The sequence below is a fragment of the Mastigoproctus giganteus genome, chromosome 9 (genome assembly GCF_048544385.1).
Source record: "Mastigoproctus giganteus isolate SK-2022 chromosome 9, ASM4854438v1, whole genome shotgun sequence".
NCBI classification, from domain to species: Eukaryota; Metazoa; Arthropoda; class Arachnida; order Uropygi; family Thelyphonidae; genus Mastigoproctus; species Mastigoproctus giganteus.
The window spans coordinates 153,578,942-153,594,803 of NC_143583.1; the positions used below are offsets into that span (position 1 = coordinate 153,578,942).

General features: G+C 37.2%; 1 protein-coding gene across 1 annotated transcript in view; it reads left to right on the forward strand.

Moving 5' to 3' along the window:
• The window catches only part of fab1 (1-phosphatidylinositol 3-phosphate 5-kinase fab1), an 809,612-nt gene that overhangs the window by 37,657 nt on the left and 756,093 nt on the right, over positions 1 to 15,862 (forward strand). The window contains exon 4 of the mRNA XM_090380831.1: positions 11,186 to 11,375. Coding sequence (XP_090236957.1) covers positions 11,186 to 11,375 — 190 coding nt within the window. The remainder of the gene's footprint in view (positions 1 to 11,185; positions 11,376 to 15,862) is intronic.

Genomic DNA, 15,862 nt, shown 5'->3' on the forward strand with positions numbered 1-15,862 from the left:
AGTCAAACTGTTAGATAAGAAGAGAAACACATGGATTAGGCAGCAAACTCAAGTAAAGGACATTCTTATCAAAACTAAAGAACTAAAATGGTCTTGGGCAGGACACATAGCTCGAAGACATGATGACAGATGAACTAAGAAAATAACAGAATGGTACCCAAGAGGAGCTAGAAGAAAACCTGGAAGACAAAGGCGGAGATGGATAGATGAAATTCATGAGTTTTTGGGTAGTAAATGGATGGCCAGTGCTCAAAACAGAAGGAACTGGAAAGTTGCTGGAGAGGCCTTCATTCTGCAGTGGTTGAAAATGGCTGATGATGATGATGATCTGTTTCATGCTCCTACTGTTTATTGTAGACTGTATTGATAATTAAGTCTAAAGTGTAATCAAAGATTATACTGTATGTGATATCATATTACTACAGTGATATATATATATATTTTTAAAATTATTTTATTTTAACATGAACAGTAGATACATTTTCAACAACAACTATTTACATTCTATGTCCAAAAGCAAAAAAGATAAAATAAAGAAACTTTTTAGAAAGAAATACAAATGTTTCAACATTTCAAATTCAGGAATTAAGAACACAGTTTCTTGGCATTGCATCAGTCTCATATTTCACACTTTGAAGGTGATGGACTCTTCAGTGATGGTGAAGAGGTGGCCACCACTATTCCATTTGCTGTTAAGATGATCCAGAGTTTCTGGTCTTTTGCAGTGAATTCGAGTAGAAGTCTGCTCTGCAACTTCCTCCATAGATCCACTTGAGATTTTGCACTGACGTGTCGACAGGAGGCACGTCGTCCCTGCTTCTTGTGTGCTTCAAGTAGAAGTTGTAAATGACAACCTTGACAGCAATGAATAAGAAGTTGCAAGTGGTGTGTGCTGTCTGCTCAGATTGGAGCAAGTACCAGTAGTCCTCCGGAGTGGGGGCATGGTTTCAGGCAAGCTTTGCTGCATCCAAATCGTATTTGATCAGTTTCTTGTTCACAGGGCATGCCAGGTATGTGTGTTCCAGAGTACCTGGAGTGGCACAGAAGAGGCAGTGGTTTTGGGTGCGTAACTCGAAGATTTCTAGCTAGACTGGGGTAGGAAGGATGTTGTGCCACAGTTTCCACTGGATGTCTGCATCCGATTTGGAACATTTCGTCCTATATGGTAGGTTCCACTGAAAGTTAGATGGTGGCTCGTGATGTGTGGAGAAAGGTGCAGAAAGAAATTGGCATGTGGATTACGGGAAGATCGTGGCTGTGTGGCGTACCATGATTAGCTGATAAACTTTTTTCAGGAGTGCAGGAGACAGAGGTACAGTGTCTTTTGGTGTTGTGATGATGAAAGTTGGTGCAGGTGAGGATCTGGTGACATCTCCAATCCCTTTAGCTGTAGTGATGTCTGGAAGGGCTTGTGCAATCGCTGATTTTAGAAGATTGTGCTGCTGCTGTGCATTTACGATTTTAATTGGCAGGTCTTTGGACCCTTTCTGTTGTAGGTGGGGGGGGTCAGTAGGTTGCCTATGGTCCTGATTCCTGCCCAATTCCACGTGGGAAAAATGAGGTGATCATCACCTTGAAGGATCTGTTATTCTTTTGTTGTAGAAGAGGGGTTCTGAGAGTATTGCAGTGAGTGATGTCCCCTCGAGTGTGTGGTGAAGGTTAAGCTTCTTCCAGCGGTGCAGTACGTCTTTGTAGAAGAAAGGTAGTTTAAGGGGTGCTGGTGCCATGTCCATTCTTAAGATTGTTGATAGAGAGACCCCTCTTGTGGCTGTTGGTAGTAGTTTAACGGTGGTGGCAGAATGTGAGTTTTTCATTTGCAGCATCTTTAAAAGAAAGGTGATCCGGAAGGCTGTGATTTTGTCTTCAAGGGAGACCAGCCCCTGGCTCTCATGAGTGAGTGGCTGGCAGAGTTTAGAGAAGGACATCCAGTTGGTTTTGTTCTAAAGGAAGCTTCAGATAGATGCTTGGATTTGGTGGAGGAAGTCACTAGGTGGAGTAAGAACTTTGAGGGTGTGCCAGAGAACACTTGCCACCATTTGGTTGACCACAAGCACTCCCCCTCTCAGCAAAGATGTAGCGCACACTCTTCTCCATTTCCCGAGTACCCTGTTGAAACGACTCAGCAATTCAGGCCATTTCTTCTGGAGAAAAGGAGGGTATTGCCGAGATTCACACCTAGTTATTTCTGTCCCTCGCGAGACCATGTGCATCGGATTGGGGAGTCAGTTCTGGTTTTCCAGTTGCCAGCCCAAAGACCACTGGTCTTACAGTGGTTTAGTTTGGCACCTGATTTTTGGGCATAGAGATCGTGAGCCTTTTGGATGTTTTCAAACTCACTATCGTGGCGAATAACAATTGTGACGTCATCTGCATATGCTGAGTAGGTTATTTTAAGGTGAGGCTCTGGTAGCAGTGGTCGTCGGAATTGTAGGCTAGTGGCAATTTTATTGAGGAAAGGTTCAGTGGCAATTGTGTAGAGTTGCGCAGAGAGTGGGCAGCCTTGTTTTATCCCTCTGGAGTAAGGGAGATTGTGGGTAAGCTGGTTGTTCACTTTCAAGCAAAATTTGGCATCCTTGTGTAGCAGATGGATAGTTCGGATGATGTAGGGCCCATTATCCAAATGCTTTCAGCGTTTCCAAGCAGATAGCAGTGTTCAACTCTGTTGAATGCCTTTTCCTGGTCAAGACCAATTAGTGCTAGAAATTCCTGTTGGCTGTTTGCAGTGGAGAGAAGGTCATGGATCAGATGAAGATTGTTGTGTATCGATCTTCCTGGTACTGAGTATGTTTGTTGGTGATTGATGATATCAGGAAGAGTGGATTTTAGTCTATTGGTGATGGCCTTGGAAAAGATTTTGCAACCTGTGCTCATTAAGGATATTGGGTGCCAGGTTTAGAGGTTTGTGCGATCTCCTTTCTTGGGTATCACTTGTGCGACAGAGGTATAGTGACTGAATCTGGTAGACTATGAGATTGTGCTTCTTCAAGCATTCATAAGAGAAGCACTCCGAATTGATTCCAGAATCCTGAAGTTAGTGCGTCCAGACGTGGAGATTTGTTTTTGGGAAGTGCTTTGCATGCTGCTGTAAGTTCTTTTAGGGTGATTGGTTTCTCTCTACCAGCATTTTTCAAACTGTATTCTGCAGAACACTAGTGTTCCGTGAGATGTGCACGAATGTTCCACAAAAAATCGTAATTAATAATTAAAAAAATAAAATAAAATTAATAAATTTTGCATATTTGTAGTGTACACCACTTTTGTATCATTATAATATTTAACATAATTTTTTTTCAGTTATTAATATACTGGCATAGACTAATAATCAAATAGACTGCGGAACACTATTTTGGGGGGCTTTCAATAGAGAAGTATGTGTAGAGGTAATGACACCTACAAAAAAGTAGCAATGTGGTGATCTAATATGCGATTTAGCCTACAGTACAGGGGTTGAAGGAGAGGGGGAAGCAAACCGATATCATAACTAAACTCACTTCCTTGTATAAATTTTTTTTGATAATTATTAGTATTTCGAAATATTATTATTAAAATATGTGATCATGGATTGGTGGTTGAAAAAAGGAGCTTTAAAACGAGAAGCAAAGTACTTCTAGTAGTGCAACCATGGTGGATGAAAACGAACACAATATTGTCACACTCAAAGTGAGGATGAACAATTGCAGCCTTTTGTTCCCCAAAAATCCTAAGTGAAAAACACAGGAACCAATTAATAAAAGACCAAAACAAAAGTATGGTGACAGCTATTTGAATTTTGGCTTTACAAGTGTTGGAAATAAAGATGCTCCTGATGCATAGTGCGACATACGTAATAAAATATTAGCAATACTTCTTTGGCTCTCGCTAAACTCGTGTTTCGTAAGTGTTCCGTGAATATGGTGTGAGATGAAAAGTGTTCATTGACTAAAAAAGTTTGGGAAACACTGCTCTATATTATGTTGAGGAGATTTTTTTGAGTCCTGAAAGGATTTCCTCGGTTGCCTTTGTAGAGGTTTCTTGGGAACTGTATATTTCTTGATAAAATCTGGTTACTTAGTATTTTAGTTTAAATTGAATTTAGATAGAGATTTTGTAGGTTATTACTTAGTATCGGTAAGGGTCTCAAATCTATGTGTGGACAGGTTTTGCAGCTCCCATGAACGAAAAGTTTTTAATTATACTTAGCCGCTTTATTGACTTAATTGTTAGATTAAATTATTTTCTATAAGTAGCTTACAGACCTGGTCAAGCTCTGTGGTTTATTTTGAATTTAGATAGCGCGATTTGGAAAGTAAATAATACCTTGTGTCCGTAGATTAACCTTTCGTAACTTGCCGCCATTGTTATACGATACAACATGTGCTAGCGTAAGGTTTAACGGAAAACAAGATAGCGAGTATAGTAGTATCAATTAATCAGTAAAATTTATTAATCTTATTAAATTTCATTGTCAATTGAATTGTACTTTTTTAACTAAATAAATATAGCGACCTAGTTATTACAAACGTAACATCATAAATGAATACATATAAGTTGACAGGGGATAAGAAAGTCGTATAACGTAACTTGGAGATAATATTTGATACCAAAATACATACATATATATATATATATATATATATAGTTTTATAACTGCATTGGGATATAGGTTTAGGGTTATATTTTGTATTGGAATTTTATTGAACTTGAATAGAAATCATGACTCAGACCAGAGCAGCAAAGCAAAAGGCTCAAACTAATGGAAGTGCTGTGGCTCAGGGGAGGACTGGGGGGGGGGAAGTTGTCCTCTGAATCACAGTCTATTGAAATACACTGCTTGTTTGATGTTTGTGGAGCAATCAGGAATGGGACATGATATTGCCAAGGGGAATGTTTTGTGTTCACGCGATGTAAGGAGCGCTAGGAAATATATGATATCAAAATTATTTTTTGCATCCAGTTCCTTTGTAACCACATCATAATATCCTATCAAATTTGTCAGACAAGACTTTCCCTTAACAAACCCATGCGGTGTCTGAATTATTGCTGCAGTCTTGTCTAGATGATCCTGCAATGCATCTTTAACCAGCGACTCCATTATTTTATCCGGAACAGAAGTTAAACTAACTGGTCTGTAATTACTCGTGTCACCCTTTGATCCACCTTTGTGAATTGGGGATACATTTGCACATCTCCAGTCCATAGGTACCTCCCCTGAGTCCAAGGAAGCTCTCATAATTATGGCTAAGGGTTTGCTTACTTCCTTTGCCACCTCCTTTAATATAACTGGATAGATCCCATCCACCCCAGGTGTCTTTTTTATGTTTATCTCCAACAATTTCTCCTCCACTTTGCTCTCAGTTATTAAAAAATCATTTAATTCACTACCATAGTTTAATACACCTCTGGTATTCCTCTCCCTGAATAACTCCTCATGTGTAAATGTTGATGCAAAATACTCATTCAGTTTGTTAGCTACCTGAGCAGGATCATCAACAATTGAACCATCGATATCAAGTGGACCAATCTGATTCATCCCCTTCCTTCTAGAGTTTACATGTTCACCATTGGCTGGATTATCTTGATGCACTCATTCACATGAAGACACATTCACATGAAAACCCCAGAATTAACCCCCCGGGGACTCTCATCTCGTGAATATGGGCTTGGCTCATAGTCCTGATCTGGATATCATCATTCTTCTCTTTCTTGGTGATTCCTTTCTACTTCTGACTATCTCTCTCTCTCACTTTCAGGGTAACTTGGGAATTTATTTTCACTGGTGCAGCATAAGCCTTAGGCTTCCTTGCACCATATGGCTAATAATAATAATTACGGTTTCAGAGATTTGCAATGTTCAAAGTCACTTAAATCTTTCATCTTGCTCATTCTTGTACTGAATTTCACACATATAGCATTGCTACATATTTGTCTGCCTGCTTTCTTTCACATGGTTTGAATACATGATGCTGTTACAGAATGCTAAGAAAGTGTCTACTTGGTGTGCATATTGCATTGATTGTGACATTGTGTGGAATTCATAGCATGGAATTCTTTAAAAAAAGCATTAATTCCTGTAGTAAGTTAGTGTCATGTAATCTTTATTTAAAAATTTTTGTCTGGATAATAATAATTATTATGTTAATGGCTTCCAAGCATAACTTATTTATGTCTGTAGAAGTGTGCATTCGTGGGTCAATTTGCAAGCCCAAAAAACCCAGAATAACTCGGGGGGGGGGGAGGTCCTACTCCTTCCATATGAAATCAGCTAACTATATATGTGATTATATTAATTATCATTTTAATGTAGTAGGTATTTTTAAATGGTTTAATGAAGTTATCAAAGCAACTCAATGAGTTTTTTCTCATGTTGTTAGTAGCCTTGATCCTAGCAAGCATTGCAAAGTACGGCATTAAAATGGTGACAGTGCAGGAGAAAACTTGTGACAATGGTATACCAAATCTCCAGTGATTGTAATGAGACGTTTTCAACAAGAATTCCAGAAAGATCTCTATCTGTGAAATAATCAATGTGGTGATAGTTAAAACAGTTTGAAGGAATTCAGGAAGTGTTTACCTGAAGTTGTACAAAATCTAACCACCAGGCAAGGCTGCAAATACGGTGAGAAACATTGCACAGGTGATTTACAAGAGATTAAAACTTTGTTTTATGCTGACTGCCAAGCAGACCTTTTCAGAGTGACCTGGATAGACTTCAGGAATGCTCAGAAAAATGGCAGCTATGCTTTAATCCAGCAAAGTGTAAGGTATTGCACCTGGTGAACAGTAACCCCAAAATAACTTATTCACTTGGCAGAGTTGAACTAAAGCAGGTAGTGGAGGAAAGGGACTTTGGTATTATGATACGGTCAGACGTGAAGTTCTCCAAGCATTATAGACTGGTTGCAAGGAAGGCCCACGGTGTCCTATCGATGATTTATCGAACAATTGCGAGTAGAGATAAGGACGTCATAATCCCATTATATAAGGCTATTGTTAGACCACACATGGAATACTGTGTTCAAGTATGGAGACTGCACCTAAAGAAAGACATTGTGCTTCTTGAAAGGGTCCAAAGATAGGTAACTCGCTTGGTGAGATCGGCAAAAGGGAATCCATATGAGGAAAAGCTTCAAATATGTGGGTTGCAGAGCTTGGAAATTAGGCACCTTAGATGAGACTTGATTGAGGTGTTTAAAGCTCTGAGAGGTATAAGCAAAATGAATAAGGACAAAATTTTTACGGTTATAAATGATTCTAGAACTAGGGCCATAATTTGAAGTAATGGGGGAGATGTTTAGAGTGGTTTGCAGGAAGTTTTATTTTAGCCAGCGAGTTATAAATTACTGGAATAAATTACCTACATAGGTGGTAGAGGCTGACAGTTTGGGGTAATTTAAAAGTCAGTTAAATAATTACCTACCCGAGGAGGAAAACACATAGGTTGTCTATTTCCTTTTCTCTTATTATTATTTTATTTTATTTTATAATTATTATTTTTGGCTGGTGCAGCATAAGCCATAGGCTTCCTTGCACCATGTGGCCATTGCTAATACTAATATTTACAAAGTGCAAATTATTCATTAACTTCATGACAAACCAATGAGAGGAATTTGCTGTTCATATTTTCAACCATATAGATGAAGATGAGCACTTTCTAGAAAATGTAATTTTCAGGGAGGAAGCGACATTCCACCTGTCTGGTAAAGTTAACAGCCACAATGGCTGCATATGGGGATCTGAAAATCCCTGCTCAGTTTGTGAACATGAACATGATAGTTTCAAAGTAAATGTGTGGTGCATGCTGTCCTTCCGCCAGGTGATCGGGTAATTTTTCTTCAACGAAAACACTGAACTAAATTTCCTAGATAGGCTCAAATTGTATGCTGCACCTCAGCTTGAAGATATGCAGCCACATGTGTTCTGTCAGCAAGATGAGTTACCACCACAGTGGAGCTTACATGTGTGTGTGTGTGATTTCCTAATCAGTGGATTGGCTAGCCCCATTCCATGGCCTCTTCATTTGCAGGAAATCACACCTATGGATTTCTTAGTGTGGGGCTATATAAAGGACAAGTTGTATGCAAAAAAAAGTTAACAACATCACAGAGTTAAAAGACTAGGTTGAACAGGAAGCTGAATCTCCTCAGGGCAATTTCTGCTATGTCATGGGGTGCAGTTTGGTACATGCTGCTGCACTTATACTGGTCACTCATAAGATCCAGAGTAGACTATGGGTCTCCTGCATATGACTCAGCTAGAGAAAGTGCATTAAAATTACTTGATCCAGTACATCACAGTACTCTCCGAATTGCACTGGGAGCTTTTCGTACATCGCCAGTTCGGAGTCTCTATACTGAAGCACACGAACCACCTCTATTTCTTTATTGGCGTGCTCTGCTATCAACCTATGCAGCTAAAATCAGAAGTTTCCCACATCATCCTATAAGGCAGTATCTATTCACCCCAAAATGGCATAATTTGTACCAAAATAAACCTTTGCAGAATGAACCATGTGGCATTAGATTACAAAGCATAACTATGTGCTTGGAACTAAATATGAATAACATAATTCTAGATATTAGCACGGCTACACCACCATGGCAAATTGTTGAAAATGCTGGCCAATGTTACCAGCATTTTCAACAATGGGGAAAGAATGCCCTTCCAAATTTCAGTATTCAGCAGATCCATACAACTCACTCTTATCAGTTCTCTAGTTTTACCCAAATTTACACTGATGGTTCCAAGACAGATAGTAAAATTGGTGCAGCTGCAGTTCTACTAAACATTATAATATCCCAGCTCCCTTTGGAGTGCAGCATTTACACCAGAACTGTATGCTATCCTGATGGCTCTAGAGAATGTAAAACAGTCTTTATATCCTCAAACCATTATCTACACTGATTCCTTAAGTGCTGTATCTACTCTTCAGTGTAAATTTCCTTCCAGTCATCCGAGGTGCCTCTGTAGCCAGGTGGGAAAGAGCAGCAGTGTGTAGCACACGCTTCTTGATTAGACCGGGGTTTGAGCCCGTCACCACCAAATACAGAGGATGCGGAAAGGTCAGGGAATGACCACCGCATATCCCGGAGCAATATGGCCTTAGTTGCTAATGCTCCTAAAAACCAAAATAACTAACTAACTCACTCCAGTCATCCGTTACTACAACAAATTCAAATCAAGTTAGTGCAAACAGGCAAAAATTAATTTTCTGTTGGATACCTGGGCATTCTGGAATCATAGGAAACGAACAAGCAAATTTTGCTGCCAAGAATGCCAGTCACATAACATCAGACATGCAGATTCCTTACACAGATTTCAAACACATCATCATAGCACTGTTAGAAAACAATGGCTATCGATTTGGCAGGGACAAAAAAGCAATAAGCTCTTTCAGATTAAAAACGATCACAAGCAGTGGCTATCAAGCCTAAGAGGCAATAGAAAGGAGGAAGAAATACTTGCCAGATTGCAAATAGGACATACCCACCTAACTCATAGTTATTTACTCACTCAGGATGACTCTCCACTATGCAGCAACTGTCAAACTCAACTCACAGTAAACCACTTTATCATTGAATGCCCATTATACTTGAGAGAATGACAAACAGCTTTCTCTTCACTTCTATATTCCTCTGATAAACTTACCTTACAGCAGATTCTCGGTGACCAACAAGATATTAATGATGTTTTTACCTTCCTCAGATTGATGAACAAATATCATCTGATCTGAATCTTTTTTTTTAATATAACAATCATGTACCAAATAAGATTGTAATAGGTGCATTATGGCCTTAGTAGCCCTTGCACCAATAAATCCAACAAACAACAACATAACTGATTATCAATTGAGCACAGCTGCTGTATTATAGTTAATGGAATTTATTTGAATTAGAATTTCAATAGAGTAATTCTCTCTCTCAAGACAATATCATTAATTAAAATGGGATTATTAATTAATGCCTGTGACCCAGACAGGTCTTACATTAAGTAAAACTGAGAAAGGAAAAATTTTATCATGACAAACATTAATTTTTTTTCCATTTTTTCTATAAATCTTTGCAAATTTGTTGCTCATTTAATTAGTAAAGATCTGGGGTTTCATTTCAATACAAGCATCAAAATAATGATCATAATAACTTACTCTGTGTTCTATTTTTTTTGTCTCTGTGTGTGGTTTTGCTGCATTCCTCTCATTCACAGCGACAAGGTTTGGGCTTATGTCCACCTTAGAAATGACATTGTTATTCACGAATTGACCTAAAATTACTAATTTAAGTTAATTGGTTAAGATTACTAAAAGAAATAAATCTGCTATTGCTCCAAAACATCAGATATTTTTGAGACTTACTGGTCTCTCATCAGATAGTGAATGATATCAGTAACTTCATGCCAAATAGGGAATAATATGTAGAGTTTAAACAAGCATCTGAACACTGTGGAAGGAAAAACTTCTAATAGAAACAATAAATTGTTGTTATTAATATATATGTATTTATTTATTTATTATTACTATTTTAATTTATTAATAAATTTATTTTGTAAAAATGAATTAATTAATGGAACTGGAATAGTTTAAATCAAAATGAAAGATTGTGAGGTAATTCTCTGATTAAACATTTTTTGTTATGTGTTGAATTGGAAGTTTTTCATCCAAACAGTGGTTGTTGCTTGCTTACACTTGATAGTTTTTTTTTTTTTTTTTTTTATTGTTCAACACAAAATTGATAATTGAAGCTACCTGCTATCTGACGAGAAAAGTCTCAAAATGGTCTGTGATGGCAGTGCCTTGGAGTTCTGGTGAATAGTAGATTTATCTATTTTGGTGATGCTATTTGATTAATGAATAGTTAAGTAATAATTCAGTTACTGAATAGCATCAATGAAAGAGGTGAATCTGCTATTCATTAAAAATTCTAAGTCAGTGCTACGACAGACTGTTTCAAGACTTACTGATCTCTTGTCAGGTGGCAAGTGGCCTCGTTTATCAATTTTGTGCTGAGCATTTCGTGTATTAAACATGAAATGGAGGAACAGTGTCTCTAGATAGAAATATAGAATATAAAGTATACTGTGATCATATTATGTCTTATTTAATTTTGGAATCTATCTGAATTAAAATGTAATTTATCAGCATTTCTTTTTCTCTATTGACTCTTTTAACTTTTACATTATATTTGAATTATACTCATGTCTTCTTCAATTTTAGGCCCTTCAGAATTACAAAGATAGTGATTTTAAACAATACTGGATGCCAGATAGCAATTGCAAAGAGTGCTATGATTGTGGTGATAAATTTACTACTTTTAGAAGACGTCATCATTGTAGAATTTGTGGACAAATTTTTTGCAGAAAATGTTGTAAGCAGGGTATTCCAGGAAAAGCAATGGGGTATACAGGTAAATGTTCAAGTCACCTCCAGTAGACTAATGTTAATATATATGTATTTATTTATCATTATCACTGTTTTAACAGATCAATAAATTTAATATGTACAAATATTTTGTAATTAATTTATGGAGCAGAAATGGTTTAAATTAAAATGAAAGATTGTAAGATAATTCTTTGATTAAATCTTTTTATATTATTAAAGAAAGATTTATTACGAAATTATAAGAACTTGTATTAATAAAATAAATTTAGCTGGGAATTTAAGAAGTGATGAATCATCTCTGTGGCAATGCAATATTTGTAAATGGATCATATTTGATAAATATGTTTGAGAAAATGAAGATTATGGAAAAAAGGTCCAAGATGAAACTATACTTGTCTGGAGAGCAGATGCAGCCTATGAATGTACAAGTTCATAGGAAATAAGAGAAGAGAGTTAAAACTGGATAAATTATGAGATATATTCTTAGGTCTTTTACTGGATTACAATAACATGTGATCCTTTAAGAGAAGGGAAGGATGGAACAAATTGAAACAACATCTCAGTAGAAAACAGCATAATAACAAGAGTGAAAGAGTCACTTATTAGTTGGGAAGGTGAAAAACAAACGAACATAAAACAAGAGAGAATGAAGGCTTACAAAATATGGAGTTGTTGGCAAAATTAACATCCCAGGTTTGAGAAATGGGAAATAATTTGCTATTGTTGAGAAGGCTGTGGTGACTGTTAAATAGCTAGTGACTCACTGATGAAAAATCCTCTGTAACAGTGTAGCAATGTCACCACTTACCAGGTGAGAATTGAAATCCTGCTAAAGACTGGAGGAACTCTTAAAGGTCTTCTGAATCCAAGGCTTGATTAGTTCAATAGATATTTCAACTAATCAAGCATAATTCAAATAGCAGAAGACTACTTAAGCATAATTCAAATAGCAGAAGACTACTTAAACATAATTCAAACAGCAGAAGACTACTTAAGCATAATTCAAATAGCAGAAGACTATAAAGAATTATACAAGGAGCGAGGGAATGATGCCAGCAGTAGGGAAGATGGATTGCAAATTAGTAACACATACAATATACCTGATATCCTTCCTGATGAGGTAGAACATGCGTTGAAGAAAATGAAGAATCAGAAAGCTCCAGGGGAAGATGAAGTTACTGTAGAGTTTCTAAAATTGGGAGGAAGAGACATGACACAAAAACTGGCAAGACTCTTCACAAAATACATTTGGAGCTTGTTGTTAACTTTTGATACTGTGCATTTGCTGTGATAATGGTGGCTTATTCAAATCGAGAGATGGTAGAACGTGCATCTCGTGTGGAATTCCTGAATGTAATGCAGCTGAGCCAAGATGTCTGTATGCAGAAAACTTCCCTAACCATTATGTGTCAAATAAGATCTTTCAGAGAATACTTATGAACACCTTATGGAAACTGGTTCATTTACAAAATGAGTTTCAGATTGTGGTAGACACATCAGCACTAGAACTATTGATTTGGACAAGTGGACCCTCAGAGATGAAGAAATTGATGGTGACAAGCACCCAAATGATAGCAAGAGCAGTGAATGTGGGATATACATGACTGTGTGGAGAATTTTACGTGACCAATAGCCTATATCCATATCATCTTCAGAAAGAACAAGAACTTTCTGAAGCTGACTTCCTACCACGAGAAGCTTTTTGTATTTAGTTTCTGCAGATGCATGCTCATAATCAGCATTTCCTTTCTGCTATATTGCTTACTGACGAAACTGGATTTACTAGGGATGGTGGGTCAATTTTCACAATGCTCATGGACTGAAGAAAAAATCCCCATGACATTGTTCAATCAAGATACTAGCAACAATTCAGTAATTGTATGGGCAGGAATAACACTGGTTGGTAGATCTGATTTTGCTAAATTCAAATATGGCAACCATCATCATCATCAGCCATTTTCAATCCACTGCAGGATGAAGGCCTCTCCAGCAACTTTCCAGTTCCTTCTGTTTTGTGCAATGGCCATCCATTTACTACCCACAAACTTATGATTTTTGCTTTCAGCCAGCGGGTGGTTGATCCTGTCCATCTCCATTTTTGTCTTTCAGGTTTTCTCTTAGCTCCTCTTGGGTAACATTCTATTATTTTCTTAGTCCATCTGTCATCATGTCTTCGAGCAATGTGTTCTGTCCAAGACCATTTTAGTTCTTTAGTTTTGATAAGAATGTTCTTTACTTGAGTTTGCTGCCTAATCCATGTGTTTCTCTTCTTATCTAGCAGTCTGATTCCCAGTATAATTCGTTCCATTCTTCGCTGTATAGTTCTCAGCTTCTCTTCCATTCTTTTGGTGAGTGCCCAAGTTTCACTTCCATAAGTCATGGTGGGGAGTATACGTTGGTTCATTATTTTACGTTTCAGACAAATTGGGATATTGCTCCTCAGTATGTGACTATATTTCCTGAATGCTATCCATCCAAAATTTATTCTTCTCGCGACTTCCATCCATTTATCATTATTACAGCTAATGACTTGTCCCAGATAAGTATATGACTCCACCATTTCAATTACTGCTCTTTCAATCATTATATCCCTTTCTGTGACATACTTGTTCATCATTACTTTTGTTTTAGACATATTCATCTTTAGTCCAAAATACTTAATAACTCTGCATAACTGATTAAGATTTTCCTCTAATTCTTTGGGATCGTGGCTTATGACCAAAATGTCATCTGCAAATCGTAAATGGTTTCGGTACTCTCCATTCACATTGACTCATTTCTGCGACCAGTCTAATCTTCTGAAAGCTTCCTCAAGGGCAGCAGTAAACAACTTGGGAGATATTGTGTCGAACTCCTTTCTCAATTTTAAATTTATTACTGTCTTTGTCTAGTCTAATAAAGGAGGTAGCATTCTCATATATTTTCTTCAAAATCATAATATATGGGGTATCTATGCCTTTTCTTTCCAGTGCCCAAAACATTGCCTTATGCTGTATGGAGTCAAATGCCTTTTCATAATCCACAAATGCCAGGCATAATGGTGTTTTATATTCATTTGCCTTCTCCATTAGCTGTGACATTACGTGAAGGTGATCCATAGTTGAGAATCCTGTCCTAAAGCCAGCTTGCTCTTTCGGTTGATTCTCGCATTCTTTCTAATCTTTTAGTAATGACCCTTGTGAACAACTTGTAGATGTGGGATAACAAGCTAATTGGTCTATAATTTCCAATTTATCTCCTTTCTTATGCAGCAAAACTAAGATTGCATTATTCCACTCCTTAGTGCCACACCTTTTCTAATGTATTTTGTGAAGAGTCTTGCCAGTTTTTGTGTCATGTCTCTTCCTCCCAATTTTAGCAACTCTACAGTAACTTCATCTTCCCCTGGAGCTTTCTGATTCTTCATTTTCTTCAACGCATGTTCTACCTCATCAGGAAGGATATCAGGTATGTTGTATGTGTTACTAATTTGCCATCCATCATTCCCTCGCTCCTTGTATAACTCTTTATAGTAGTCTTCTGCTATTTGAATTATGCCTTCTCTGCTATTCACAAGTACACCATCGCTATTCTTCAGTTTCAATATCATTTGTCTTTCTGTATTACCGCTCATGACTGCTGATTTAAATCCTTTGTTTTCTTTTAATGTTTGTTCTACTTTTCTTGTGTTAAATTTTCTTATGTCCTCTCTGAGTCTCCTTTTAATGGCTTTGCATAATTCAGTATACTCAATTTTCTCCCTGTCAATGTTTTTCTTGCTCTTCATTTGTCATCTTCGGTTCATCATGACAAGTGTTTCTTGACTGATTTTTTCTTCTTTGGATTTCCTTTTACCTATAGGTTTCTTGGGCTTTATCACTTTCAGAAAGTTGTAATATTCCTCGTTGATATCTTCGTCATGAACAGTCTGCAGAAGCTCAAACTTGTTCTTAAGTTCCAGTACATACTGCTTTTTCTCCTCTTCTGTTATCTCAAAGATAACAGAAGAGGAGAAAGACAAGTCTTTTACCTCTTTCATTCTTTCACCAATTCCAAAATTTCCTATAGTTCCCCTTTCTGCGCTGTTTTGTCTCTTTCCAACCTTAGCATTCAAGTCCCACATAATGATAGTGTAGTGAGTTTTCTGTTCATCTAGAAGACTCAATTTCAGTGTATATTACTTCAACCTCTTCATCATCATGGCTCGATGTTGGTGCATAAATCATTATAACCTTTAGCTTATACCTCTTAGAAATCCTGAGTAGTAGTCTTGACACCCTTGGTGATGTACTTTTAAATTCCAAAATGTTGTTTTTTATATCTTTATGGACCAGAAAGCCAACTCCACCTTCAATCCTTTTACTGTTTCCATTGATGTACAGCAGATTTCCACTTGATAAACTTATAAGTGATTCGATTCTTCTTCTTGTTCAGCCAAACTGATGATATTCCAATTTAAATTTTCTAATTCCTTTTCAAGCTCTAGTATCCTGTCTTCACCGATGAGCGATCTTATGTTGTAACAGGCAAAGT